We start from the raw sequence: 27,546 nt of genomic DNA, 5'->3' as shown, positions 1-27,546 counted from the left end.
CTTGGAACAATTTTCTAATTGAGAAGTACTCTTAATTCGGGCCGAGAGAATAATGAGATTTCTGGCTAAAATGTAACCCTTTTTTGCATAGCAGACTGGAGGAGATGCTTTATCTCTGCCTTGGCTGAAAAGTACGGCACTTCTCACGAGGAGAACTGACTACAGAGCTTACGCTTGCATACAAAAAGTATGGGCGAATTTGTCCAAGTTCTCATTCGACTAGAGGGTGAGGCTCCAGCAAGACCATCGTCACTGGTTGAGAGTACATGTGCTTTTACTTACCCTATTTGTATACAAGACGATAACCACCTACTACTACCTGTATAAAATACATAGCTAAATTTTCGTAATTATTTTTCTTACTCATCTACAACCGCCGTTTAGATTTTAATAAGCCAAGAAAATACAAATTAACCTAATCAGCATTATTTGCAATATCTCATTTTTTTAATTACACTTCTTCTCGACTGGATAAAATACTTATTATTATTATTATCTGCGATATATAAAGTATACAACTTTTTTTAGTTTTTTAAAACTTAACCCCGTTAATAATTGGAGAGATAATCTGAGTAGTCGTCTGTATCACGAGTGGACAGCCAGCTACCAAAAAAAGAATCGACCCACACCGATTTCTTCTGGAGATAAAAAAGGTAAGACTTTCACTTCCTCACTTTCACCACGGTGTTTTAAGTACGGCATGCATCTCGTCCACCCGGGTACTTTTGCATGCCTCGGCTGCATGGATTTTTTTATTAGCATTATTCCGATCATGTGAGACTACATACGTAGGGGTCCAGATGAGATTATTGTTATTTGTTCATTCACATCTCTGTACCGACACACCTCCATCCGAATGATTCAAGTTTGCCCATAATTTATCTATATTTTTAGCCAGAGTAATTTACGCGTTGTTGCTGCTCCTAAAAAACATGATACGGTTTATCGAAATACAATAAGTTTACGGGGCGTTTTCCAACATTCACATTCGCACACTGCTGCCATGCTGGTGGTACTCGTTATATTATTGCTGTTCAAGTTTTGTGGTCTTTTGGTTAAACCGTGTAAGCTGCTGATGTTGCTGCTGCTGAATTTCCATCCATCCAGCATTGCGGTTGGTTTTGGTGGTATGGGATGGTGCTCAGTCTCCCATTGCTAAATCGAACCGAGCACGTTGCACTGCATATGGTCTAGAATTAATTGTATTGTGTGTGTGTAATAATAATGACAGCTAGTAGTAGTAGAGGACAAGTAGGCTTTCGTATTATCATTGGGAAAGCGTATGCAAGTCGAGCTATGTGCATGAAATGGACAGTTTCATAAACGACGATGCGTGCGGTTTTGGCAGTGTCAATATCTTTCTTCTCGTTTTTTTTGTGCAGGTAGTAAAAGTTCCGTCCGTGGCGTTAATGTGCATATGACGGGATATTTACCTATGTATGTATACCTACCCATAGGCGATAGATAGTGCTGGTATGCTGATCAATACCATGTTTCCCGGTTGGCTCTATATGGAATGTAGTCAATATTTATTAGGAATACCGACATGTCTAAATCCAAAACTATTTAGTGGGAAGAAGGACGCAACACAAGAGAGAGCCGGTCTTTCTTCCCTTGAGATGAGAGAAAGCATGTTTTATTTATATAATTTTCTCCTTCTATGAGAACCTAATATCGCACTTATTCCACCATAACGGCCACGACGATGTCGACTGACTTTTACCGACCGACCAACCACTTGCTTCACGCTTTCTCCTCTGGTAGATTTAATTCATTGTATTTTGTTTTTCTGGAGAAATCGATGATCCTCAAGCAGCCTACTTGGTCTGCTCCATACATAGGCCGACACGCACTACCTTTATTAACTCTGAAATTGCGATATGTTGCATGCACACGAGCCGAGAGTCGTCAAGTTAAGTAAAGTAAAGTACATGGTAATAGTTTTATGCGGTAGATGTACATACGTTTACGTAGCGGTGCTGGTTAGAGTTTCGTTTTCGTGAATAATATCTGATTCTACGAGAAAGAGAGCAACTTCTTGACTTTGGTAGCTCCCTTGTTGTTGTATTTTTGTCACTTTTTTTACATCAGATAGGAGAAATAAGTGCGAGCAAAAATAACAACCTCCGAGCGAGTAGTGGTGGTGTAACATAATGTAATGTATGTAGCTCTCTCTCTCTCAGAATGAATCTGGAATTTGGCAATATTCATCCATCCCAATTCTGTAATGTTCTTCTTGAAAAGTCCTATTTTTCTCCTCACAAGCAAAAGACCGAATTTGCATATGAATACCACGCTTTACGTCACTTCCTAAATAATAATGCTATGTATAGCCAGCCGACCGACCCGTGCAACTCCCTTTCGTTTCCTATTTCATCCATTCCCAAGCAAATCATTAATATTAATCGGTGTTCATGTTGTTTCACAATCCGATAATGGAGAGACTCGAGCCACCTCTTTGTGTGATGTGAGATGCTTCGTAAGATATGGAGAAACCATAACGCAACTTTCCTTTTACCAACCAACCACCAACCAACCTGTGACCTGCAACATTTAGTCTCACATTTTGGGGTGGTTGCTTAATTAACTAAAAAGATGGAATATTACGGTGTTTGTAGACGGATAGTGGGTTGGTTGGTTGGTTGGTGTGGGTTATTTATTTGTCTCCAATTGCGCTTTCTCTCTCTCTCTTGTACGGTTTCCTTCCCCAGGCTTTCTCCACTTGCACAACACAACAAACTGTAATTGTTGTACGTACGTATGCGTGTATGTACTTTGCTAATTCCTTTCATCTCCTCGTCGTCGTAACGGCTCAGACCATATTTCATCAGTGCAATTCACTCACTCAGCGAGTCTATTATCCACTCTATGGTTGCAATTTTCGGTAAAGTTGCCTCCCTCCTCTGAAATTTGAAACTTTGTGTCGGACGACAATAATAGTGCATGCTTATTATTGTCGTGTGTGTCATCATTCCGAATTCCATTCCTGTCCCGATAAATAAATAGTCTGGGCCTGCCGCAACGTAGGTACGTGTGTTATTTGGCCGCATTACGCAGCAGTCAGTCGGTATAAAGGACACAGCCATCCAGCTCTATTTATTTTTCTCTCTCTCTTCTTTGTACCTATGCCTTTTTATACCTGAACTGAAACTCGGCTGAGTTTTAAGTTGGGGTAGGCATTCATGTTTTTCTTGCAGATTTTCTTGTGATGCTGCGAAAAGTAGTAGTAGAGAAACTCGTCAAACCGGTAATAATAATTCCAACTTCTTGTAAAAATCCTTCTCCTGGATGGATGCAAATTATAGCAGGACTCGTACATGAATGCTCACTTTGAGCTTTAATAATTAAAAATCTTTTCCTACAAGAAGAAGAAAAATTGTGTAATCTCATATATACTTTGTGCTGTTATCGTAGATAGTACGACGTCATTGTTGTGGTGTGGGTTAGGTTAGAAATCTGAGTTTTAATACATTTTTTTTCTTCTTCTTCTTCTCGGTAAAGTTGGCTGGTTGGTCTCATGAAATAAATAGTAACTTTTTGTCTCGTCACATCTTCTCCACTTTTTAGCTCTCTTTGATAAGTACGTGGAAAGTTTTAGCCCATCCTGCATCTCATCATCTCACTACTCCAGTAGTCCATTCCATCCACTTAAAACAACGGTCTGCAAATAAGCATATATTGCAAAACTTTATATGTACGTACACATCTTAACCACTGCATATCCAGTTTTACGTGGTGTTGAGTGAGGTTGTTTTGCTGCTAGTGCTGTCAAAATGCATGCACCAATGTTTGGCCAGTAGATAAATAAATTAAAAAACAGAAATGAAGTGCGAATAAAAAGTGGACTCTTCTTCTTCTCTCTCTCTCCTGTTGTGTCCCTGTCCAATATCTTCTTCACTCACATACAAAACAACTGGACGGACGTAAGTGGAATGGATACATGGACATGTAATATGGATGAGTTGATGCTCATGTAAACGTGGGCAGTAGTTTAGTTTAGTTAGTTGTTGTTCTGGTGGTTCCAACCAAGCAATGGTGATTTATTATAGGCCTATCTATTCTGTAATAAATGACAATAATATGATTTGATTAAATTGTGATGATGATCATGATACTGCGAAACTACACCTTCTGCCATACATACTTGTGCAACTTTGTTGGGTTGGTTTAGTTCACAGTATGGCAAAAAATAGTACATCGCCGCTGCTGCTTAAAGTCCACGCGAGCCAAAGCAAGCGCCAGTAAAGTGCGGAGAGAGAAAAGAGTGTGGGATGGGATACAAAGCCCTTGACGAATTCACAAGGTCAGCTCTCATATATTCACATTTATCCAGTGCTGGAGCTTCTCTGGAGAAGAGAGAAACTCAAACTCACTGCCATTTACTTACTCTCTCTTGTAAAGCAAATAGATGATGATGATGAGCAGGCTTTTTCCAACAGTTTGTGCCCATGCATCAAGTAGGCTTAGGATGGAGGAGAGGTTTTGTGAATTGCAAAAATTCTGCCTCCAGCTAACCCAAGCAGTGATGCAGTGGGAGAGAGATCTCTTCTCTGCAGATTTTCAATTTATTTAAATACCCACAGAATAAAACGTATGTACGTGAATGGGATGAATTGAATGTCAACTTGGGCGTATGTACAATATTCATCCTGCGGACATGGCATAAGTTGCCATCCATGAGGTGAGGGCAGAGATGACATTTGACATTCTGAAAAGCAACACATTTTCTATTGTGCTCTCTCTCTCTCCTCAGTAATAATTTGATTAGGGGGGCGAAGGAGGTGACTCCCTTGGTTCGTGATGAAAGAGCAATTTCCAATCGTTTCGTCCCGACGACAGATAACGTAACGTTTGATGATTTTGATTTCTTGAATAGTGAAATCTCCAGCAGGCGTGGGACTAATAATAGAACGAGATAAGGCTGATGCATGTACGCTAAATTGAATGTGGGTGGAACTCGTTGGGAGAGAAGGTGCAAATTGACAGAAATGCAATTTCAGTGAGATTGTAAACATGGGAGAAGGTGTAAAGTGGGTGGTTTGGTGAAGCTCTCTTCCAGTGCTTGATTTATTTTTTGTATTTTTAATCTGCCTACAAATAATGATTTAGTAGTCGAATCACGCCATGTCTCTAATTGTATTTAAGAATGTCTGCTACTGCTTATCTGTTTTTTTGTCATCATCACAAACCGAGTGGATTAAAATTATCTGACACGAAAATACTTTGCTTCGTACATACATCTATTGAATAACCTCTGTGCGATTTATCTCAGAAATTACCTAGTCATTCGTTCATACGTATTATGCAATATCCAGCATCTTGTGCCACCGCCACGGCATTTATTCCGCTGGCAGAAAGACATAAAGGAAAGATGAGAGAGAGATTTAACTATTCTGTTTAATGTGATGCTCTTGAATTTTCAATCTCTCACATTAAAGTGCAAATTAGCCAGGTTTACGTACTTACTTCCAACGCTTGGTTGGTATTGTAGTAATAAATATGCGAAGAGGATATGGAGGACGTAAACACAATTTACAACTTGGCTGGCTACCTACCTACCTAAAGGTGTAGATAGGTAATATGCAGCCCTATATGCGTGTGCAGTATAAGGCTAAGGCAGTAAAATGAGGCTTATGCATAAGGACAAATGGAATTTAATGAGTGGTAACAGTAATACGAAGCAATAATAAATAAACACCATGCGCTGGCTGCTGGACTAAACATCCATCCATCGCACTAACTAACTAACTAACCATAAGGTCTGTTTTATGTTTGAGCAGTTAAAGAAATTCAAGTTTGTGGGTGAGTGCAGTTAAGCATGCATAATGTCAGGGACTCACTAATTATTACTCTAATTGAAACTCACTTTTGTCAACTAAACAACCATGCGAGTTGAACTTGGACCAATCGAATGGTGAACAATATCACGATTTTACTACCTAGCTGGACCTGTACATCAGGGTATCCAAAGTAGTGCGTATGTATTCTATCCCTGATTACAGTATAGCTATGAACTATTACTAGTTTGGCCCAGCTATCCACTAGTTTTTCCTCATGACGAGGAATACGCCACGGTAATTTGAAACCGAGGATTTTAAGCTGTTTTCTAATGATGCCAAGAAGAGTGGATTACTTTACTGCATCAATTATCCGCTATCTCTATTTTTGAATCTGGGAGCAGCAGAAGGAGAAGAAAAACTCATAAATTCATACATACATAAACAACTCCAGCGGAGTGAATTGCTTTATTATTTGCTTTGCTAATGGAGCTAGTTATGCAGCAGAGGAGGACCAATTAACAAAAAACAGAATAATACTACTACTACATACACGAGGCTTCTTCTTGACTTTTGCTGTTGTTCACCTTGATGAAGTGTATGCATAGCATCCTCCTCGAGGAAAGGATTAAAGGTGTTGGTCGTTAATTCCAAATTGCTACCAGTTCATTTTTATTTAGCTGCGTGTTTACTCGTTGAAATTGAAATTGCTTTATTTAGCACCGAACATCAAATGAGATGAGTACACATTCGGAGGGATATGAATTTTAGAAATATTTTGTATCATCCCACCCACAATTTACTATAAGGTTTTACACTATAAAATCCCCTTCGAGATATGATTATGCGTTCATGCATGCGTTGGATGGTGGATGGTCGTATGGTCATGTGGTTTCCATCACTTTATTAGCGATGATCTCTGCCAATGTCAAATAGATAATTCGATTCATTTGCAAGGAGTGCACAATCACATGTGTTTGAGAGATAGAGTGACAAACAACTGTCCTGAGAGGTTGTCCTGCCCTAAAAAGTACATACTGAGGATGAGTATGTAGTACATACATAGTAGTTAAATGTATGTATGCATATCTCCATACTCGAGTATCTCCCGTATTTTATTATATGCATGTCGAACATTGAAATTCAGAGATGTGAGTGAGTAAAGGTCAAATTGCAAAATATACATATTTCCAGGAGCAATATTCAACCTTAGTGTCACTTCTATCCGTCAATTTTTATTTTTCTAGTGAAATTTCCCAGGGAATTTATCTCACAAGAGAGAAAGAGAGAGAGAGGTGTGTTATTTGATTTGCAAATTGCATACCCGGCAGCTTCATACTTTACATGGACAGATCGAGGCTAAGATATTGAAGTGGATGTCACCAAGCTACATAGAGCAGCATCGAAAGAATTGGATTATCTATCCATACATCCATCCATGGGATAAATGTTGAAATTGAAAATAGGTTGTCGTTTGCAGACACACAAGCACACCGGATATTCGTATTGTTGGGGGAGAAGAGAAGCGAAGGAGGCTCTGCTATTTTATCCAATTCACTTTTGATCAAAGTTCCAAAACAACGTTTCCCTCAATAACAACACACGCAAGGAGAAGTGACATTTCACTAAAATTTCGTCTGGCTGGTGAAAGGTAGTTAGTTTCAGGGGAGAACATGCCATGTTTTTTGGAGGGGGGCTAGAAAATCACGTAGGTGGACAACATTATTATTATCATCATTATCACCAGTACCGTGAGCAGCTTCAGGCTTTGCTTGGCTGGAGCTGGATAAGTATGTCCTCCAACGATGTGTACAACACTTGAACAAAAAATGTTCTCCTTTCATGTACAGAAGAACAAAATGCGTTAATTGGCTTACTTTCGAAATTGCACAAAAGAAAGGTCTTTCAATAACAACTCTAAGAGAGAGAGAAAGTAGCGAGGGAAAGTTGAAAATAGTGCAATTATTTGTCCTTAATTCCTCTCGAGAGGGATAAAGTCTGCTAGGAGAGCAAAATAAATACTGCGATACATCGACCCAAAGAGAGAAGAGAAGAGGTCGTGAAAGAGATAGCAGAGGATGAAAACATGCATCGAGTGAAAGTGGAATCAGGAACTTATACTGCTTGACTTGCTGGGTAGACTTTTTAAAATAAAGGCAGCAGCCCACTTGTACTGCTACGACGCCCACTTGCTTCGTGGTTGGTTTGGTAGTTCATCAAAAATATATCTTTCGCCACGTCCACAATGCCAGCAAGGAACGAAGACGTCTTTCTTTCTCCATGCGGCGCAGACTTTCTCCAGTGTTTAAATTTAAATTCAGAATCAATAATGCTTAGTGGTTTGGCAGGTCGCGAAGGCGTCTCGTCTCAAATAATGTAAGAGTCTCTCGATGTAAATATGTATCCACTTTCACTCACGATTCTCTTTCTTCACTCGAGCAAAATATATGTATCCTCGTTAAAGTTGCATGTGTTTTGTGGGCAGATTTCGCCGTACTTATTAGAAAATAATGATTGAAATTTGGCCTGCGTTTTTCCACAAATTGGGGTTACATTCTGCTCCGCGTCACAGACATGTATAATTTTTTTTGTCAAACCGAGGATGTGAAGATGAAACAGAAATTTCAAATATATTTAGTCAAGCAACTTTCTCTTTGAGGGGTAAGCTGACAGATGAAATTTAGGCCTGACTTGGCACGTATAACGGTGGTGGTGGTGGTGATGCTTTGTCTTCATTTTAGCATTCATCCACAACCACTCGTCACTTTTCAAAGAAAGAAAAGAGAGAAAGGTTGCCTTGAGTATGCTTATTGCCTGGACAGAATTCTAAATCAGTAGGCAGAGGCGAATCCATATAGTAGACTAGGAGTCTGCTGCCAATTTAGGGTAGCACGTCTCCGTGGGATTCAGCGCAGCATGGTCCATATACGAAAGTCTACAGATGCGATTTGAAGGAGTGGGTGATGCGATACAGATAATACATCAAAGACTAATAATTCAGCCAATTTAAAACTTTCACTTATTCCCGACTGAGACTTGTCAAGTATTTCTGATTTCGTGAAAGAGACGACTTTTGTCAATTGTACAACTTTCCTTTCTTTCTTTTTTTCCGCTATTTTTACCCACACACCTTCGCATTTCCTTTCTTTCTTGCTGGTCCCCATTAAATGTCAGCTTTCTTTCTTCGTCTCGAGTTTCTTCCTCCTTTTGTGTCTGACATAGGACAGGAAAGGAGAAGATGTGGTTGGCATTTGTGGTAATTAATTGTGAGGGAGTCGTGAGCACAGCGTCTCCGACTTGATCATCATCATCATGATCGACTGACATGGGACAAGAAGATTATCGGAACCTTATTATTATGTCGATGATGACATGATATTCCATGACATGACTGACTGCACGTAATATAAGGTCAGTTTAGTATGGATTAAACCACCAGAAATTGCGTGGGCCGTGGATGGAGTCACTTGTTGTTGTTTTTGGACTGGATTTGGTACTGGTACTAGTTCAACTGCTGGAGTAGTTGCCTAATTGAAATGTCAGAGTTCAACTTGTCCTCCTCAGGGATGAACGATATAGACCACCAGCTCCAGCTCCAGCAGCAGTAGTGGTTAGTTAGTTAAAATGATTTGAGAGCGGTCGGTGGGCGGAAAGACATCTCCTGTCGTCCTCATCTCTTTGCGGTTGTCTTGTTATGTTGATTTTAACATCCAGGTTTGTCAAATTTGTATTAATGGGCTCTCCTCCTTCATATTTCGCCATCCCTTTCATCTATCCACTACTACTGACCAAATCCAGATTTAATTTCTGCGGGTCACAGTTGTCCGTACTGACAAGTAGTGAATGCCTAATGTTGCACTAGTTGAGCTCCTCGACGCATTTTAATTAATTCTTAAGCAAGAGGACGTACTATACAGATGTGGATATAAATAACTTAAAATCACGCATACGAAATATGACATTTGGTGATGTAAACTGCACTAAGTTTAACGATTCCGACAAATAACAAGAATAAGGATACGAGCTTCGAGGGTCATCTGAACCATTATAAACACGCACAACATACATAGATATGGACATATGTATACATAGTTTTCGTATGTATTTAGGCGTGCATCTACATATACAAAACTCAATGCAACGATCGAAACTAAATTCGCTGCTTATCTTATCAATTTATTTGCTGGTGCTATGCTTGGCTCAAAAACGTCAGGATTGATTTTTCAAGTATCGTATTTTTATTTTTGAATCCTTATTTGTACAATCAATCAGCCCAGGAGAGAGAAAAGAGAGATACGATTCATGTGGGTGAGTGAGTGGTCTTGTGGGTTCGAATTCGGCACTGGATGGTTCGATATAAATGTGCATTACTTTTACTTGCTGGCTTCCCTTATCTCCTTAATTTGTTTATGATTCACGAGCGCATTCACAAACAAGATAACAAACATTACGAGATAATATGTATGCTTTACTATCCACCCATCCATCCATAAACTTATTGGAAATTGTACAATTAGTAAGCGTTTCAGTAGTAAAAAATCGCTTTATCTCCTCGCACATCACAACAATAATGTGGTTAGGCTGATAATTTTGTCAAATTTGTAATTATTGTTGTGTCGAATTTGTGGTTGGTGTAAGTGGGTGGATTGGATTTGATTTCTAGTACATACTCAGAAATCGTTATGTTGTACGTATTATATTGTTAGTTAATTGGTTTGATGAGTCAATTTAACGTGGAAATTTCACATGTGTCCAGTCAGCACCAGCACACATTTCAACATAATAGTTGATAGTATGACAAGAAGGGATTTTACGCTTCATTTTATTTAACAAACCATAAACGTCATAAATTTCTCAGATTACTAAATAACCATGTAATATTAATTTAACTTTAAATGAAATCCACCAATGGTCACGTTTCAGGTTCATTGTTACTGCATTCAGATTTCATTATGAAACACTTGCCATTAACGAACATGCCGTTAAGATGATTCAGGAGTAGATTTGTTACGAGGATGTGTGCACATATGCACATAAACTAATCTCTCCTCAGCCCTGCTTCTAGCTGGATCATGTGAATGAGCATCATGTAACAGTTTCAACATTATTCTTTAAATGTATGATTTAGAAAAAAAAACACAATGAATTTCCTTGTTAAAAACTTTGATGCAATTTTTAACTCTCTTATCTCGACTAAGAAAAGAATGCTTACAAACAACAATTCCATCCTAGAGGAGTCGTTATTATTACACATGTGAGTTACAAAAGTTAGTTTAATTTGTTCAGTTGTCATTGTCACATCACATGAATCCAATTGTGCTTGTTTCTCTCTTCCTCCATCCACGAGCAAAATACTTTACTGATTATGCTGAAAAGTTGGCATGAACGAGTTGACAGTGTATTTTTGCAGAATCAGAGCAGAACTAAACACAAAGTTTTTGGCTCTGCTTCTCTCACACGTAGGTTTGAAAGTGTTTGAGTGTAAGTAGAAAAAGTAGTGAAAAATGAACTGTTCCATTCCAACGGGGAGCCAAATCTGAGGCAAAACAACGCTATACATTACAAATACACTCTCTCGTAATGGAGAGTGCCAGAGAGGAATGAATGCATGGATGCAGGGGTGACAAGGGGGATCATCAAGAATTTTTGGCAAATGTATAAAAGTACAAAAATAGGGATTTACTATAAATACATGGAAATATAGGGATCCCAAATGGCATATATGCACATTAAGTATAGACACCCATTAGACTAAAACTCGTTGTTTTTATCCTTTCACAAATTTAAAAAAACGCATGTATCCACAATCCAAAAGTAAGTGGGTAGTGGTATCACATCCAGTTTGCGGATGGATATCATCGTGTCATGCATATCTTCTATCCGCTGCAGTAAAATTCTAATGAGAAAAAAATAGAGATGCTTGCCAAACATTTGCATTTCCTAAGTCCCAAGCCTGACATTTGTTCTTGTCGAAGTAGAAAAGGAACTCTTTTTGTCTCTAGAAGTGGACTGACTGATCGCGATGACACATCCTCCGATGAAAGATATGCATGTACGTAGAAGATATTACAGCGAAATTTCAGAATTTCATAATAAATCCCTTGATAGTAAAGTACAGATATCTCTCTCTCTCTCTTTTTCCGTGGGGCAAGAAGGTACACAAAAGTTTTACCATTTCTTTGATGTGTCACTCTTTTCTGAATGCACATCATCATTCTTTTGACTCTTCTTGTTCTTCTAGTCTGTAAAAACTGTTGAGATTATTTTGCCAAGAAATGAGAAGGTTGATGATGATGAGTACGTGTCGTATAATCTTGGATGATGTTCCAACTGCTTGGCTTGGTTCGGAGATGATGTTGATGTTTGTTGACGGCGTGTTTGTAAGGACGCGCAGTGTAGCGTATAAATAAGCCTTTCACTCCTACATCCATAGATCCATATGGATGGATGGATGGATGGACGATATAGCGAGATTGACGCCTCCTTTGCTCTGCTTTTGTACTTTCCTTAAATTTTTAATAGGAGTAGATGAGTGCTTGGAATTTATTAGCAGGCCGGCAGCAGCAGCAGGAGTAAGGTTCCCAGTCGAGATTTGTCATTGACATATTATTAGAGTGACACACATTCATCGTTAAAAAATCCTTTATCATTTCTTTCGGAAAGTGGAGTTGACATCGTCGCATTAAAAAATTCTCAAGCTTATAGCTTCGCCTCTCCTTTCCAATATATTCATTGTCCCTAAAGCGGAATGTTACTTAGTTGATGGTGATTGATTCCGCTTGTCCAATTACTTTTAATATCAAAAATAATATATTTCACAACACTCTGTCATTGGAAGGAATGTTCAAGGAGAAATGTAAGGAAATGAGTATGCACAGCATGTTTTACGTACCTTAATTCCAGAAAAGTAAAATGTAAGGGTATATAAATATGTATGTAAAATTGGGTGAAATTCATAAATTTGTCGAGTGATTTGTGTCCCATAAGCAGTTTCATTTCCGTTTCCTCAAGGATTAAATTAAACCTCAGCCTATTACAGTAGACATGAATTGTTCGGAATTTATGACGAGAAATACACACACGTACGTACAAACGAGAGCATGCCTGACACACCATGAACCGATTGGTAGGAATGTAGTTCCGATTCTAAAAATGAATTTTTATCACAAAGTCCCATACGACATTTTTAACGTAAGAACGAACCCAATAAAAAAAGTCGGTCACTGGGAAGAAGGAAAGTAGGAGTGGAAAATGGAAAAGTTTTATAAACTATGAACAAAATCCGTGTCACTTAATACTTGTCGTCGAATGAAATCCCCGTCTCCCTCCATCCGCGTACGAACGAGTACAGTTCTGTAGTCGATTTTTTGTACATGGATATTTTTTTATTTTGTACTAAAATTTTTCATCAACTTAAACATACTCTGTAAAACCGCAATGGCCTGTTCATTTCTTGTCTCATTTATTGTACGTGATCAAATTACAAAAATTCTTTTGGCAACCAGGCAGGAAGAGAAAGAAGAAGGTGAATCTTTTCCTGATCTATCTGGTACATTACATATGTACAAAATATACTATGCGTTTGGGACTTTGGTTAGGACGCAGCTTTATAGCAATTCACACCCCTTGTCCTCGATCGATGTCATTTCCGCCAACATTTTGGACATTTTGTCCCCAAGAATTAAGAGTTTGAAAAATTTGTCCTCACTTCCTTCTTTTTCCCGAAATTGTTTACACCCATCAATTTGACCAGATTGAGGATTTGAGATCAGTTAAGCGGAACGGAGCCCGTGTGGTGTGTGTGCTGGTATGTACGTAATATAAGGGCGCTATTACTTATATCCTCGCATGAAAAACTTCATCGCCGTGGATCACATCACATTCGAATTCTATGGGATTCACATGGTGGCAATCACTTAAATAAATGGGATGCGATGTTCTCCTTCTTCTTCCTTCGGTTTTATTTTAAAGACCTAAATATAGTTTGAGCAAGGAAGCAGGCATGAAAAAGCGGGTGGTAGTGGTGGAGCTGCGTACATATATTTCTCCATCCACCTCTACAAGTTTTAACCTCTACATACACACATATGTACATACAAACTTATACAATGGGATTGGAACACGATTCTCTCCTTCTTGGCAGAAGGTGTATTTATGTAGTTGGAGGCAAAGTGAGAGAGCTAAAGCTGTGCCGTAATGTAAACTGCTGCTGCCTACGTCAAGAAGGCAGCTTTAGTTTGTGTACGTACGGACTGAATGTTTTTGCACCAAAGTAAAAGGAGGAAGACGACGAGGAAAGGAAAGTCACTGTATGGATAGCAGCATAGCACCAGCACTGCTCTAGAACGTGAGAGAAGGCCGAGGACGACCTACTTTACTTTTCCATCCCTCCTCCGAGTTACCACCACCAGGCTTTTCGGGCATTCTCTTGTAATGTAACTAACTCAAGTAGTAGGAGTAGGAGTGAAGTCAAATGCTCGGATTCACAGGATTCCGAATTCTGCTTCACTTCTTGCACCCGATGCCTGGTCCGTTGATGCATCCAGAAATCGACAGCTTGCTTGGTTATGTACGTACGTAGGCATTCAGAGAGAGCGAGAGACCCAGTGCCCGACTAGTCCAGTAGTTTTCATGAGAAGAAAGGAAACAGTCCACACGTCCGGATTCATCGATTTCTTTATTTATGGTTAACCTAAATGATAAATTGAATATGCCTTTTTTACTGTTGGGACGCATAAAGGATGGGGTGAAAATTATCCCATTTTCTTTCTTTCTCTGACTGAATGTTTTGAGTAAAAGGCGTTTAGGCGAAAATTCAAGGAAGAAATTGTCTCTTTGATATGTCTCTTCGTGTAAGCTGGTAATTCTCCAATGTTTTTCTTTCTGGGAGAAATTGGATATTTATTGACAGTCCACTTAAAACCTGAACTATGGACCTTTCACTCTACACGGAGTAGAGGCCTCTCGAATTTTCGGTCCCTTTATCATTTCAGCTCCGACTGCCTTGGGCGTTTATATGGATGTATGTTCCGGAAAGGGCATGGCGGAGTAAATTCCGATATGTGTCACTTCAGGGGAAAGGGTTGACCTAAAATATTTATTATTACGGTGGCATTTCTTTCCACGCGTTTGTTTACTTGATATTTATACGCTTTATGTCTTTGATTTGGTCGGATGCGCTGTAATAATTGGATAAGAACTGTCCGAAGAAGAATCTTGTTTCTCAATCATCAAAGCTTTACAAGAATTTGGCTTTAATAGAGTGTGGGTGTAAGTTATTATGGCAGGAGAGTGAGTGACTGAGTGAAAATAGTTGAGAGAAAGTCCATGACGAAAACTCGATAACTTTCAAAGTAATCGTGGCTAGGAGAAGGAATCATTAATTCCATCAGAGCAAAACAGAAAATATCTGCATAAATTCGCCTCCGGATATTACTCCTCAAACAAATTACAAGTTGTTTTAAAGGTGGATCCCATTCCCGAGCTAAACTATCCAACATACACTCTCCGACTCCTCCTGGAACTATGTCAAACCTTTGCTCGTTTAATCAATACAATGGCTTTTCGCAAGCAACCCTTTTTCATCCGTAAGGAAGAATAGGGACGAATTGGATTGGAGAGAAAGTTAGATAAGTTCGTTCGATTTCGTAAGTTCCACTTCTTTCCATACGCTTGTCACTCGGTGATATGATGGCTAAAGAGATTCCACCACTAAAATAGCGACCAAGTGAAATGACAAACGAAAACTATGAATGAAATGACCTTGGCATTTAACCCAAGTTGGAATGGAATATCGACTCGTATTTCAAACAGAAGAATGTAAACACAATTGTATATATGTAACTATCCGTGTACCCTGTGTGTGTCCAATCTGGGTGGTGGAAATGGTATTTAGGCCACCCTTTTGAGGAATCCAACTGCCTTTCCTTCCATCCAAGCTTTCTCTGCCCCGTAACGTCCTTTCAAGTCCTTTGTAATTGAGTTTCTGTCCATAAAAGAGGGAGAAAGAAGGAGGACGAAGAAAGAGAAAGCAGAAGAAGAAGGACAATAATTGATTTGATGGTGAAAGGACTTTATCCACTCCAATTACTGAAAGGAGGCTTCTTCCTCATCTTCACTCTAATAAGCGAAAAGTAAATGGAAAATGGACTTCATTGTGCGAAAGAGAGGAGGACAAAACTATTCAGAAAGGAAATGGCTCCGAGTTAAGATTTCATTTTACGTCGATGAGTGCAAGAGCGAGAAGGAACATCACTCATTATTCCACTTTTAACACAAAAGACGCCTCTTTTACATTTTAATGTAAAGTACCAAGTCATTACATAAATTTGCAAATCGGATGGAAACGGAAAGCAACTACTTTTTTTACGTCACTGATTGTTATTACGACGAAGGAGGTACCAGCCATCTCTCTAAATATGTAGCCAGACAGAAGTACATTTAAGGAGAGAATGACGTCAAAATGTAAAATTTATGAAGGGCAAGAAGGTCGTGTTGCAAATATGAATCAGCAATTTACAACTTTACTTTGGAACTGGGAGGTTATTTAAGTAAGAGTAGAACCACCATCATCATCACGAGAAGAGATAATAATTGCTAAGACTAACATTTAACGTCCGCATAATTTCCAACGCTAATACTTTTTACTTACTTCATGGTACATACCTCAAACTGCTAATATTATGATGGAATGGAACCTTCAATTTGAATTTTTAAATTTATTTGGCAAACGTCTCCATACACATGTTCTCTTCCTTCCTACCTGCATTTTACCAAATTGAAATTGATAATGAAATTATAGAAATGTCGTTGCTAATAAAGTTTGCAACAATTTTGCGACCTTTGCGAGTCAAAGGTTTATCGCAACTCGTCCAGGAGCAATAAAGGTTACGAAATTGTAGCAATTTATACCATTTTTTTTCCTTCTTGAGCGTGCAGATACTATCTTTGAAATAGGCATGCCCTATAACTTTTAAATTACTACGCAAATAACGACACAATTGTATAACCAGTAATTTCCGAAAACAATTTTAGTAAACAAATAAAATATGCAAAGTCACATCGTATTGGTTGGAAGTGAATTAAATACAATTTTATACGTGCATATAATAGTCAGAAAGCCCATTACTAAATACGTTTCATATCATGATGGTGCTTATAAGCAATATAATAAACCTGGCTTTTCCTCTTTAAGGATGGACCTCTTTTTCACCATCATCAATTTTACTCCTTCTCTGACATGGCATATTAAGAAATAGACATCACCTATGATTATAAAGTTATCGAAGGAGAAGGTTATTCCGCCGCGGCTGGAACAACCAACCCAATCTTATACACATTTTATATTTATTATCATGCCATACATATTCCCCGTGTTGGATGATGAGTTGCCTATAAAATTCTGCCATGACTCAAACTAAATATCATACGTACGTAGTACATAATATTCATATATGTATACAAAAAGTAGGTAAATACGTAAATACATAGGAAGGTTTTTATATTCGTTGTTGGGATCAAAGTGTGCAATGCAATCGCGTTTCGCAAATTGCATAATATTACTCACACATCAAGCCAGCAGCCTCTCTGTCAGAATCAGTCAGCTAGATAGAGCCATGTACGTACGTGATGGATAAATGAGATGAAATTGGTTCACAAAATAAAATGGAGGATAAACTGTTTTGTGTTTTCTCAGCAGTTTCAAATTGGAATGGCAGGTTGATTATTTTCTTAACCCTGAATTAGTGACGTTAGCAGGGTGTATAGCGTAAGTTTGCAGTTTACATGGCGCTATGTATGTAAATTCGCATGGTTGGTAAAAATTTTCCAGATTGTTTAGAAAAAAATATTGTGCTGGCTGGCTTAGTTTCTCTGAAAAATGGTGTGCCGACATAATTTTTTTAGCACATTCTTCATTCATACTCTTATTTTATTCGCAAAAGTCTGCCAGTCATTTTTATCCACAGGCAAAAGTGCGAAAATAGCTACGTCACTTTACAATTACATCACTCCTCTAGAGATAAAATTGTGTGATGGGTTCGTGTCATCCAGATCCAGCAGCAGTCATGTGCTCATCTTCTCTCATCAGGCCATGCCATTCGATATTTGAAAGCTTTCAGCACTCGTCATCTCTCATCATCAGGGCGAATTGACTAGTCCCAGCTTGAAGACAAGTGTGGTGTGTTATTTGCTCTTCTGTTCTATAATAATCTCAAGATGTGCTAAATTCACTAATTAAATGCTGTTCCACGCTCGCACCAGTCCAGCAGCAGAACAACAAGTCATGGTCAAATCTCGATTTCCCCACAGCACATTCGTCTTAAAACCAAGCCTTCATTCGTATGTTTAGTGAATAGTTATTCCTAAATGAATCCTGTCGCTTTAATTTCGCCGAGTATTTTTAGTTTATTAAAGAGGTGCAAATATTTAAGTGGCTTATTGAAACAAAGTTTGACGTGGATGCATGCAGCCCATAGATTGATACCTACATAAGCTGGCTTGTGTATAATCAGGCTTGACTTTCAATTCATCTCGTTATTCAAGTTGTTTACTTGGCTCGTACTTTTGATGAGATTTTAATATATCGTCGACAGCTTGCAAATCACTTCTGCTCTTTGCTCGCGTGATTGTATTTATTCCGCGAGAAGCGTCGTCGTCTGGTTAATTTACAAATACCTTGTGTCACATATTATATATTGCACCGACGACGACGACGACGACAAGGGTTGTGATTGTCGTCTCCTTCTTCTTCTTCTGCTTGGGTTTGTCGTCATGTCAGGTGAGCAATTTCTTCCTTGAGTTGGATCTCTTCTCTCGTACATATTATTATCCAGGAGGGAGCTACATTTCCATTTTGCAGATCTTGTTTCTTCTCCAACCAACCAAAAGTGCCATGTCAAGCAGAAAAGATTGAAAGTTAGTTTGAATCCTCAACCAACATCGTCGAGAGATGAAACTTGTGCTTTAAAGAGCAGCTACTTTTCTTATGCATTGGTGAAGATGATACTGCTGCTGCAAAGTTAGTTAAAGGCCTTGAGATTTGGCACTTGCCATTTTAACGTTCCATGCCAGGTCTGTCTGCAGTGTCATGCATAACTACCTTCTCCCTCCTCCACTTAATTGGTTATACAGTATCCATACAATGAAAATAAGCAGTACATGCGGTTGTACGTAAGAAGATGGAATAAAACTGGTTACTAAATAAACGACCTGGTTGTGTCTGATCTGCCTGGAAAATCTAACATCAGTTTCAGCTTAACAAATCCCAAGTGCAAAAACTGGCTTTATAATAAACGTTTCTCGTCGCAGATGTGGACGAGAGATTGGTTTCACTGGGTATAGAGGAGAAGTTTGTAGATAGGTAGATTTAAATTTCAATGCAAAGGTGACTTTTACAAGGCGAATCTTCTTGTTGTTTTTTCGTCTTGTCTTCCAGTTCCCGAGATTCTTCTACATACATTGATTTGGCTGAACGAAATGAAGAAATTGCATGCATTTTTATTCGCTTTTTTCACAAGCTGGGCTTCTGATTCTACACGAAAATCGAGATAGCATGACGGCGACGATGAAGCGAGAAAAATACATACATGGAACTGATCCGATTTGAATTGCAAATTGCAAACGCAAACCATGTAACGACAGACAGACAGAGTTTCTGGAAATACAAAGTACATATTTTGAATTTCATTCAATAATAAAAACAACTTTCTTGCGATTTCAAATTCCAAGAACTGTGTGCGTATGTAGCAAAGACAAGGTTTAGGTTTTTGAAATGCAAAAATATGTGTACCTAGAACGGAATGAGATTTCCCAATACGAATTAATTTTGTGGTGATGATGCAAAAATGTAGCGTGTTTGAATCTAAATTTATTCAGGTTTCGTACATAAGATCGACATAAGAGGGTTTATAGTGGTGCGGTTCTATTTTCTGCCAATACCATATCGTCAGCTCGGTTTTTACACATGTAAATAAATAAATACACATTATGCTTCAATAATATTGCATTGATTTCATTCCATTTCAAAAAGAATGAGAATTGGGGCATGGGCACGAGTACGTAAATATAGCCAAGTAAGTGAACCTATTGGGTTCATGCTCGAAATTAAAGTTAGCACTTTGAGACGCTTAATATTCTTTAATTTGTGGGAGTGTATGGAAGCAATTGCCTTTGCTGCGAATAATATCAATATAAACAACTCAAATTTGCACACTTTTACAATTTCGTACGTAGTTACATACACTCCGAGTCAGGAGATACGCAAGGGTTGAGGAATTAATTTAATTCGTGATTCTATTCGAACCGACTTGTTCGGGGTTAATTTGACAGCATACATAACTACGAACTGCTTTTGGTTACTTATTTGTTGACGAGAGGAGGAGATGCATGTTGACGAATTAATTAATGAGTCCTCGCTTTGTTGTATATTGTAAGGTAATCCGTGTGTATGGACCGGCGTAGCGTAATTATGGACCGCAATGTGTATGTCATGATTATTTAAAGTGTAATGAGCTGCATCTAATTTGATAAAATGCATAATTATTTTTATTATTGGGTATCGTTCTCGTTGTGCGACTCAGTTCTTCTCGGGTTACCAGTTACCAGCAGTACCACCACCTTGTTCGCTAATGTGTGAATGTGCAGTAATCCCATTGTGTAAAGATGCGTCAAAACATGAGGGTCGATAATAAAGCAAACTGATTTATCGATGAGCCGGTCATTATTATTAGTTTTATTAATGCACCCACCACACCACTTCTGCGCCCAGTTGGGAAATTATTGATATTAATTATCTGACAAACAGTTAGCCACGAATTCGCTTGCCTAATAAACCGACCTCGGTCGTCGCTAGCTCGAATTGTTGTGTGGTCATAATAATATTGTCAGGAGAAAAAAGGGCAATGCGATTCAGTCAAGCGTAGGTACGTACGATGCATTCGTGGGTTAGTGTATCATTCATAATGGGATGGGATGAAATAAATAAAATAAGGAAATAAGGAGCAATTTGTGAATGGAAATTAGAAGAAGGAAACATTTATATTTATTATTATTTATTATTGCAACGCTGCTGGTGTGCATGAACATTTCGTAGGGAAATGGACACGATTGTCCTAAATGCAGTATACGCTACTAATCTTGTTAGGATATTTTGATTTTCTAAAGTGAACACGGTTTTTAATTATTCCTCCTTTTTTGTATGAATTACAGACGAAAATTGATCCCAAGATGCATTTGGAGGTTCAAGTCGCGTTGAATTTTTTCATTAGCCATCTCTACAACAAACTGCCAAGACGAAGGTGAGTGAAATTAAGATAAATGATATAATATTCTTGTATGGAATGGAACCCTAAACTATTAATTTTACAGAGTCAACCTGTTTGGAGAGGAGTTGGAACGATGTCTAAAAATGAAGTTTGCCAACCACTGGGTATGCCTTTGAAAGAAAGAAAAAAAGAGGTAAAATTAATTGGGACGGAATGTAACGAATTTCCTCCAATAATCGCAGTATCCGGACAAACCAATGAAAGGAACCGCCTATCGTTGCTTGAAATCGGGCAACCCTACGGATCCCATTCTGGAAAGGGCGGCCCAAGAGGCTAACGTGAATATCAACGATATCCTCGAAAACCTTCCCATCGACATGTCCGTTTGGATTGACCCTGGAGAGGTAGAATTCAAATTCATAAAATTAAAGTTATTCCATTTACTAATTAATTTTTCTGAAATGGTTCAGGTTTCCTACCGAATTGGCGAGAAGGGCCAAATGAAAATCTTGTGGTCAGAGAACAGTGGTGATCAAATGGACGAGCTGAATGACCGCGAGGTAACCAAGACGTTCAACCCGGACGCACAAATCTTCCAACCGATCGAATCTGCTAGGAAAAGTGTGTCTCCCTTCAACAATCGGGGAGGACTTCCAAGTCCTTCAGATGGATCTCCTTTTGGTGGTGAGACATTTTTCCAATGGTCTGATCGCTATCAGGAATCACTCCTTCATTATCATAATTTTTGTAGGCATTGTTGCTTGCAAAGTGAACAATGGAGTGAATAATGGAGTCGTGGTGGCACCACAAATTCAACCAGTGGCTGCAGTGACTCCAGTCTGGAGCCCTCACACGAATACGAATCAACCTCAAATGATGACAACTATGCAATTTGCACAAACCAAATTCGGCTCTACGAAGCTGAAGACGTCGTCCAAACGAACTCATCGAATGGTACGTACTCATAGCTCAACATTTTTACCTACGTGAAATTTCCAACTTTTAAATATAATTTTAACCATTTGTCCTGCAGTCACCAACCGAATTCTCAAACTACATTAAGCAGCGTGCTATTCAACAACAGCAGCAGAAGGCTGCTCAACAGCAAGCCTCCGTGGGGGCTGTGGGAGTGGGTGGCTCAGGCGGCGGGGTCTTCATGTCTCGTCCGAGGTCACTTTCTCCCCAAGACTTTGGACCCTTCGGATCCTCCTCTGGGCTCTACCCAACAATGGCTACAGAAAAGTATAATCCATTCGAAACTGCGATTTGGAGCAGCCCAAGTCCCACTGGACTTGCGAACGGAGCGCACACTCCGACGTCTGCTACTAGTCCAAATAATGGATTTGGGGGAGGTGCTCAGCAGCAACAGTCCCACCCATTCGACACCAACCGGCAACTCTTGGAGGGTATGCACTCCATTTCATTATTCTTGGGACAAGATGTTCATTTTCAAATTCACATTTCATTTCCCCTTTTCAGGACTGAGTCTCGGCTTGAATGCTGTCCCATACCGAGGTAACAAACACATACAATTCAACAATGCCCAAAAAGTAACGTGTTATTTGTCAATAATGGTTTTATTTATTTTTATACACAGGGGGACAATACCAACATCTTCTCGTTGCCAACTAATATAATAATAATCAGCACAGGAGAGGAAGACGCCAAGAATAACCAAACAACCAACTCCTCGTCATCTCTTTAGAAAAAATTGATTTCAACCAAAAACGAAAACTAATCAATTCCTCATCTCGAAAAAGCCATTTCAAAAAGCAGATCCTCGGCAGCAATCGTCAAAGTCTTTACTGATAGTCTTTTATGTCGTAGAATTGTTACTTGTAGTAGTGTGAAAGTGGCAGTAGACAAACTTTGCTGGTTTTTATCATAATTTTTACATACCTAGTTAGTCTGAACCTTTTATATATTGTGCTACTAAATACTACCACTACTACAATACTGCATTATTATGATAATTTCTTATCAGATTAATTATTATCAGCCAACAACAACAAAAAACACACCTGCTAATATTCCATTGATCTTCATCATTCGAAAATGATTTGAATATATAGATACATAGATAAATATAAATATATATTTACCAAACCGACTCGCTCGCTCTGTAATAACGTATAACGTACATACATACGTACCTAAAAAACGCTAATGATTTGCCGATCGTCGTCGTGTACATCAACTAAAAAAGTCTTTAGCGTAATATGATTATTGTTACATAGTTCAGCCGTAAGAAGCCACGCGAATACTCCTCATTCGCAAAAATTCACTTGAGTCTATGCCATGATCGTGATCGGATAGAAATTCCTCTGTGGAAAAAGATGTCTAGTCGCTCTTGTCTATGCAAATTGTTCTATAATCTAAAACTGAGAATTTATATTTACATACTACATTTATTATTGTACTGACGCTGAGATGGTGTGCTGCTCCAGAGAGTTTTTTAAATTTCTATGTATTGACCGTTGCTGCGCTGGCTATTTCTATTAACTACTAAAAATACGACTACTACTACTCTACTACAATTATTAAGGTGAAACTTTACCTGCCTCTCACACAATATATATTTAAACATTAGCAAAAACAACCACCTTAATTGTGTGTACTGACTTGATTAACGTTATTGAGTCGTCTCTATCTATTAGCTGATCAATTGAAATAGTCCATTTCCAATACACTTATTACAATTTACAATTTCAATTAGTTTTCTACTATACCAATCAATCAACCGACTTGTCGTGTCTGTTCAGTGAATAAGTACGTGAATGAATTTACTTAATTGTATTTCCTTTTAAAAAAATCCACAGACATCAATTTTTCTATACATAATAACTGTCAATATCAAAAGTATCCAATCCAGAGAGAGAGATGAGCGATGTATGTATTTTTGTCTTTGCCAAGTAATTTTAATCGCTGTCGACAAATCTTCTAATAGAAAACAAAACAATTCAAATCAGTCTTCTTTCCTGATCGCAGAGAGAGCTGAGATTTATAATTAATTATTCCTGATCGAAGAGGAGGAGGAGTTGGATTATTTGGGAGAAAATGGTGGTGAGAGGAGCATTTATTATTATTATATTAATTTCAACAAGGAAATAATGACGATGAGACGCCGAGTTATATATAAATAGACACACATATATACCGAAATAGGATTGGGAGGCTGATTAAGTAGTAAAAAAATATGGTGAAAAACCTCCTGTGGTAGGATTTAATAATAACTAATGATGCAGACGACAAGATAAATTGGTGCTACAATATAAAAAACCATGTTGATAAGTTACTTAGTCTTTTTATCTTGCATATTATTATTATTATTATGATTACTACCCATTCACTCAACTTATCAGATATACTATATGCATAAATATACTAGTAAAAATACTTTCGCCACTACTATTAATCAAACCAAACCAACTGACTAAAAAATCAAAAGGAAAAAAACACATATAAAAATTGTTGTGAAGAAATTATAAGTTTTTCATCCATCACTAGACTTTTATCGTTAGAGAGAACTGAAATAATAATAATATTACGCCTGCGTGATTAACAAAGAAATTTTTATTTTCAAAATACAGACATTATTACAAAAGTAAGTGAGGAGAAAGCTGAAAGTATGATGCAGATGTACATAAGTAATGGATGTAAATTGGGATGGTTTTTAGCAGGTTTATTACAACAGAAATGTGTCTGAGTGCGTATTAATATGCAGAACAAGATATTTCAATCTTTTCAAAGTTTTTTTAATTTGCAAGCATCAAATTATCACTATTTTTTGATCGCTTATTGAAAATTTCTTGAAAAAAGGTGAGATTTTGTTTTGTGAATCGTATCGTAGAGCACACATTTATTGTCATCACACACTGATCCTGAGTTTGAGAAAGGTGAAAAAATGCTATGTTGAGAAATTGTTAAAGTTCAACTACTTTTTAAAACTCCAATTACAAAACCAAATCCATATTTACTTACGTTACAGTAAAAAAAAATCTACTTGTTACTAGGTTTAAGACAGATTCCCTATAATTTTTGTAGTTTTTTAAGCATTTGTAGAACTTCAAATTTATATATATGTATACGTAGCTATTATTCTGTATTCACAATTCGTAATATTTGCATACTATTTACTACATATTTAAAAAAATATTTAATATACCCATTTATAATTAATGTGTAACATTTTATATCGTTAAGCTCTATTTAGCTTACACAAATTCTATTTAATAAGAAGTAAGAAGAACCTCAGACAACAAATTCACATTAAATATCTCGCTATTACAACAGAGTACATACATAATTTACTTGTTTTTTCTTACCTATTTTAAATACTTAGCAATTAATTCACTAATACATGATGCGTTAAATATTATTGTAAAAATGTTGTTTGTACTTTGTCTATCTCGCGTTCGATTAGAATGGAAACCAAAATGAGTGAGTAGTAAGATTTTTGCGTACATATATTTCCGTCGGATATTTGATTGATTTTAATTTAGAAAGGTAGTGCCTCACAATTCTTGGAAAATCAGACTTGAATTTATTATTGATTTCACTAATTTGAATCTAAATTATCAAAATTTAGCAAAAATTTGGTAGCCATTTTGGTAGAGATTTATAGTGAGATTTTAGTTATACGCATGACGTTGATCGTTTTGTGACTTTATTTAAAAATAATACCGAACCACCATCAATTAATGTTTTTATTTTTGTTAGCAAACCCCGAATTTTTATTACGAACGACTTTTCTGCTTAGTTTTCACCAATATATGACACATGTAATAATAAACATTATGCAATTATTGGATAAGGATTCGTCAAACTAATATTGGTGCTGATAAGTAAATATTATGAAGGAGTAGAAGTAGTCCTAAATACAAAGTATAGAGAGGAAACCTTCAATTGAATTGATATAAATCGGCCATGATTTTAATAATGATGAAACACAATGGGAAATGAAATTCGTACTTGGAAAAAAAAGTCCAAAAAATTCTGAAAATACGCAAATTTGGAGTTAATACTTTTGTAGAATAAGAAAAGCGAAGCGTGATCATAAAAAATAACTCTACGATGACAGAGTCTTCTGCATGTTGTAATAGTTTTCAATCAAATGTAGTCAATAAAGTAGTAGCGTTTGGACGTTGTACAACTTTTAAAATTTTTAAAACCTCAGTAGATCTAACATTTTGCATTGTCATTAAACTTAAAAAAAACATTTACCCATACATAAATAATACGAAATATCTAATAATGCCGTCGTCATCGTCGTCGTCGTTTAATTAATTAGAGTATTTATCTATCATCGTCATCAAAAAAATCGTCTCATCGTCATCGTCACTCATCGTCTCGTTTATTAGCTCTATACAATCGTCGTATATATCTAATCGAGAGCCGTTCTTATTGTTGTTTACTTTTTGTATTAAACCCATTACTTACAAAAAACACTATTTACTCTGAAAACTATACATTTTTGTGCATGCATGAATGTACATGTGTATGTAGAATAAGCAAAAAATCCCTGTTTCTTCCCAACCACGAGAATGAAAATTATATAAATAGTACTATAAAAACAACAATATGGCGAGGTCATCCTGTTCACCCGATAGAAATCATCGAGTCAAAATTAGATTTCTAAAAATGCTAAAATAAAAACATTGTTCTAAATCAACTATAAAATTTTAGCTGGAAATTGTATGTAGCAAAAGAAGAGGAGGACGGATATTAAAAGCAGTGTAACAGGGTCAAGGAGTATGTAGGATTTTGTTGATTTTTCCAAGAATCAACACAGATTTCCGGAAATAATTTATTGGATCAAAAGGATGGATTTATGGGACGGAAATGAAAGGGAAGGTGAAGGTGGAGAGGGGAAGCAGAATAAAAGGTGATGACATAGTACCTGTTCACAGAGAGAACTCTACCTAATAGTACTACTACTACTACTACGAGTATAAAAACAAGTATGTTAGTTATGTATTTCATTACCAAAAAATGACTAAATCTAAATAACGTACAATGTAAAGCATTTTCCGTTTTCTATTATTATACTTATCTTGATAAGATACGATACCCACCATGCAGCGAGTCAAACTATGTACGTTGGTTCTCATCAATAGAAAATCCAACAAATATGTACTTAGATTCACTCAAAAGATATACCAAAGACAGAAAGAAATTCCGATTCCATCTTTTGCAAATGCGAGATCTAATAACAAATAAATGATGTGTGAATCATGAAATGGGTGCGTTGCGTAGATGTATTACACGTTGAAGAAATGATCATTAACTTTATGGTGCTCTATATGATAATATAGAATCTATATTATATTATTGTGTTGTATAAGCTTGATATAAGATGAAAGGTCTTAAATGATACTTCGTGTTGTTTGCTAGTGAATAAATAGTTTATGCATTGCAAAATCAAAAACCATGTTGGACTTGGGTTTTATACCATTTATTTCGCAAATTATGAAATTCACTCAATTTTTTATCATCTGACCTACATA

At 37.4% G+C, this 27,546-nt stretch overlaps 1 protein-coding gene across 3 annotated transcripts; it reads left to right on the top strand.

Moving 5' to 3' along the window:
• Positions 1–202: 202 nt before the first annotated feature.
• LOC110849432 (protein Tob1) lies at positions 203–27,467 on the top strand. Of its 3 annotated transcripts, none has more exons than XM_022096840.2 (9): positions 203–653; positions 20,985–21,073; positions 21,144–21,204; positions 21,283–21,444; positions 21,511–21,724; positions 21,792–21,994; positions 22,074–22,446; positions 22,520–22,555; positions 22,638–27,467. In XM_022096840.2, exons 2-9 carry the CDS (start codon positions 21,003–21,005, stop codon positions 22,670–22,672), a joined length of 1,155 nt encoding a protein of 384 aa, XP_021952532.1. In that variant the 5' UTR covers positions 203–653; positions 20,985–21,002; the 3' UTR covers positions 22,673–27,467. The 3 variants fall into 3 exon arrangements, with proteins under 3 accessions (XP_021952532.1, XP_035706554.1, XP_035706553.1); XM_035850661.1 differs by lacking the exon at positions 203–653 and adding an exon at positions 17,968–18,116; XM_035850660.1 differs by lacking the exon at positions 203–653 and adding an exon at positions 20,549–20,698.
• Positions 27,468–27,546: the final 79 nt, after the last annotated feature.

Source organism: Folsomia candida, unplaced genomic scaffold (assembly GCF_002217175.1).
Source record: "Folsomia candida strain VU population unplaced genomic scaffold, ASM221717v1 Fcan01_Sc004, whole genome shotgun sequence".
NCBI classification, from domain to species: domain Eukaryota; kingdom Metazoa; phylum Arthropoda; class Collembola; order Entomobryomorpha; family Isotomidae; genus Folsomia; species Folsomia candida.
Note: the sequence above shows the minus strand (reverse complement) of the source record. Positions and strands in the feature narration are given on the sequence as shown.